General features: G+C 33.5%; 1 protein-coding gene across 1 annotated transcript; it reads right to left on the bottom strand.

The window, feature by feature from the left end:
- Positions 1–303: 303 nt before the first annotated feature.
- LOC135091547 (uncharacterized) lies at positions 304–1,045 on the bottom strand. The gene is made up of 2 exons (XM_063989288.1): positions 942–1,045; positions 304–587 (listed from the first exon to the last, which is right to left on the bottom strand). The coding sequence occupies exons 1-2, from the start codon at positions 1,024–1,026 to the stop codon at positions 304–306; spliced, it is 369 nt and encodes a 122-aa protein (XP_063845358.1). The 5' UTR covers positions 1,027–1,045.
- Between the last annotated feature and the right edge of the window lie 653 nt (positions 1,046–1,698).

Below are 1,698 nucleotides of genomic sequence, written 5' to 3' on the forward strand. Positions count from 1 at the left end.
CCTCCCTCACGAACATACCTGTATTTAGGTCTAACAGTTTTAATGCAGTTTGAAATGAACTGTCACTGTTGAGCAATGTCTCCTAATGCCCAATAAGAGTCAAAGAGTTTTTGCCTTTCTTCTTCATTTATCTGTTCTGAACATTTAATTCGACATTTCCACATGGCAGTTTCATTTTCCTTTCTGGTCTTATTTTCTTATTTTTGCTTATATAAGCCTTTCCAGAGTTCCTTAATTTTTTCGCTTTATGTTTCTTCCATTGACTCAGGTGCTGTTTACGCTTACGTCCCTTTTGCGGACTAACTAGTACAGGAATTTTATCAACTGTGTCCTTCTCTTCAAGGTCTCTTCTTCCTCTTTGCTTGGGATATAGTCCTTATCTTTCACGGAATCATCTGTGTCAATATCTTCAGTTTCTGAGTCACTGCTAGAAGATGATTCACTGCTAGAAGACGAGTCACTACTAGAGGACGAGTCACTACTAGAAGAAGACTTCCTGTTATTTGAAGCAGAGCTTGCACCCGTAATGCTTGCTGATGGCAGCAGATGGTCATCATTGATTTGAGGGTCAACAGCAAGTTCACATCCTATAAAGTACAAAGAAATGGGTCTAAAATGTGATTTTTGTTTTTTGTTTTAAAAACGCTCTATGGTATGTAAGACAGCATGTGTCATTTTTTTTTTAGTTTGGGGGGGAACTATAAATTCCTCAGATGGGGGTCCAAATTTTTTACAATGAGAACCAAAAAATCTGAAAATTTTACTTTATTTTGCATTTTTAAAAAGTTGGATCTTTAAACTTCAAAGCCTTACTCCAACGAAAGTTTTGATTGTTAAAATAGTTTTCATCAAAATTGGCTCATTAATAAAAAAAAATAGGCTTACCTCCCACCTTAAAGCAAATTATATAGAAATATAATCAAGGTTATGATAGTATATACCTGTACTATTTTCCTCAGGGTTTTCTTCACTGTTTTCCTTAGCCTTTAATGCTAATTCTAGCATAAGTTTTCCTCTACATGACATGGTACCTATTTAATCTGAAAAAAATATGATATTTATGAATACAATGTTTTGTTGCAGCAGTGTCGCCAATGTAAATAATACACTACCTTTTTTTAGTTTTTCGCAAGATTTTCAGATAACAATGACATAATTTAAGTTAAACAAAAATGTGCTGCTGTAATACGAGGTAATGTTTGTAACAATACTGTCATAACTCAAATACAACACCTATTATTCACAAGGTTTTTTTTTCCAATAATGACACATTTTGAATTAGGACGTAAAACATAGATCTGTTTGCTTTTACCAATAATGACACATTTTGAATAATGACGTAAAGCATAGAGCTCTATGTTCGCAGACAAAACGTATTACATCAAAATAACACATTATTGCATGAAACATAATTCATAAGTTCAGTACTTACATTTTGTACTAACATAGTTCTAAATCAAAATATGACACTCTAAATGACAGCGTGAGTGTAGTTACCCCAACAGCACAACTGACATGTAACGGTCTTCACGCAAAGAAGTTGGTACATATTATGTTATGTCGTTATGACATTTAGCGCCTCTAGCGGTCAATTTTTTAACTACAATTATGACACTTTTGCCAAAAAATCTGCGTTTCAAGATGAATATGTCTATATGGATAACTCGAAAATGCATTTTTTTTTAGTTATGACGTTGT

The sequence above is a fragment of the Scylla paramamosain genome, chromosome 37 (genome assembly GCF_035594125.1).
Source record: "Scylla paramamosain isolate STU-SP2022 chromosome 37, ASM3559412v1, whole genome shotgun sequence".
In the NCBI taxonomy this organism is placed as follows: domain Eukaryota; kingdom Metazoa; phylum Arthropoda; class Malacostraca; order Decapoda; family Portunidae; genus Scylla; species Scylla paramamosain.

Excerpts from the sequence above, each read along its gene's own strand:
- LOC135091547 (XM_063989288.1), bottom strand. The coding sequence starts at position 1,026 with ATGTCATGTAGAGGAAAACTTATGCTAGAATTAGCATTAAAGGCTAAG. Across the intron at positions 588-941 it reads CCCTGAGGAAAATAGTACAG|GATGTGAACTTGCTGTTGAC; the intron begins GTATATACTATC and ends TGTACTTTATAG.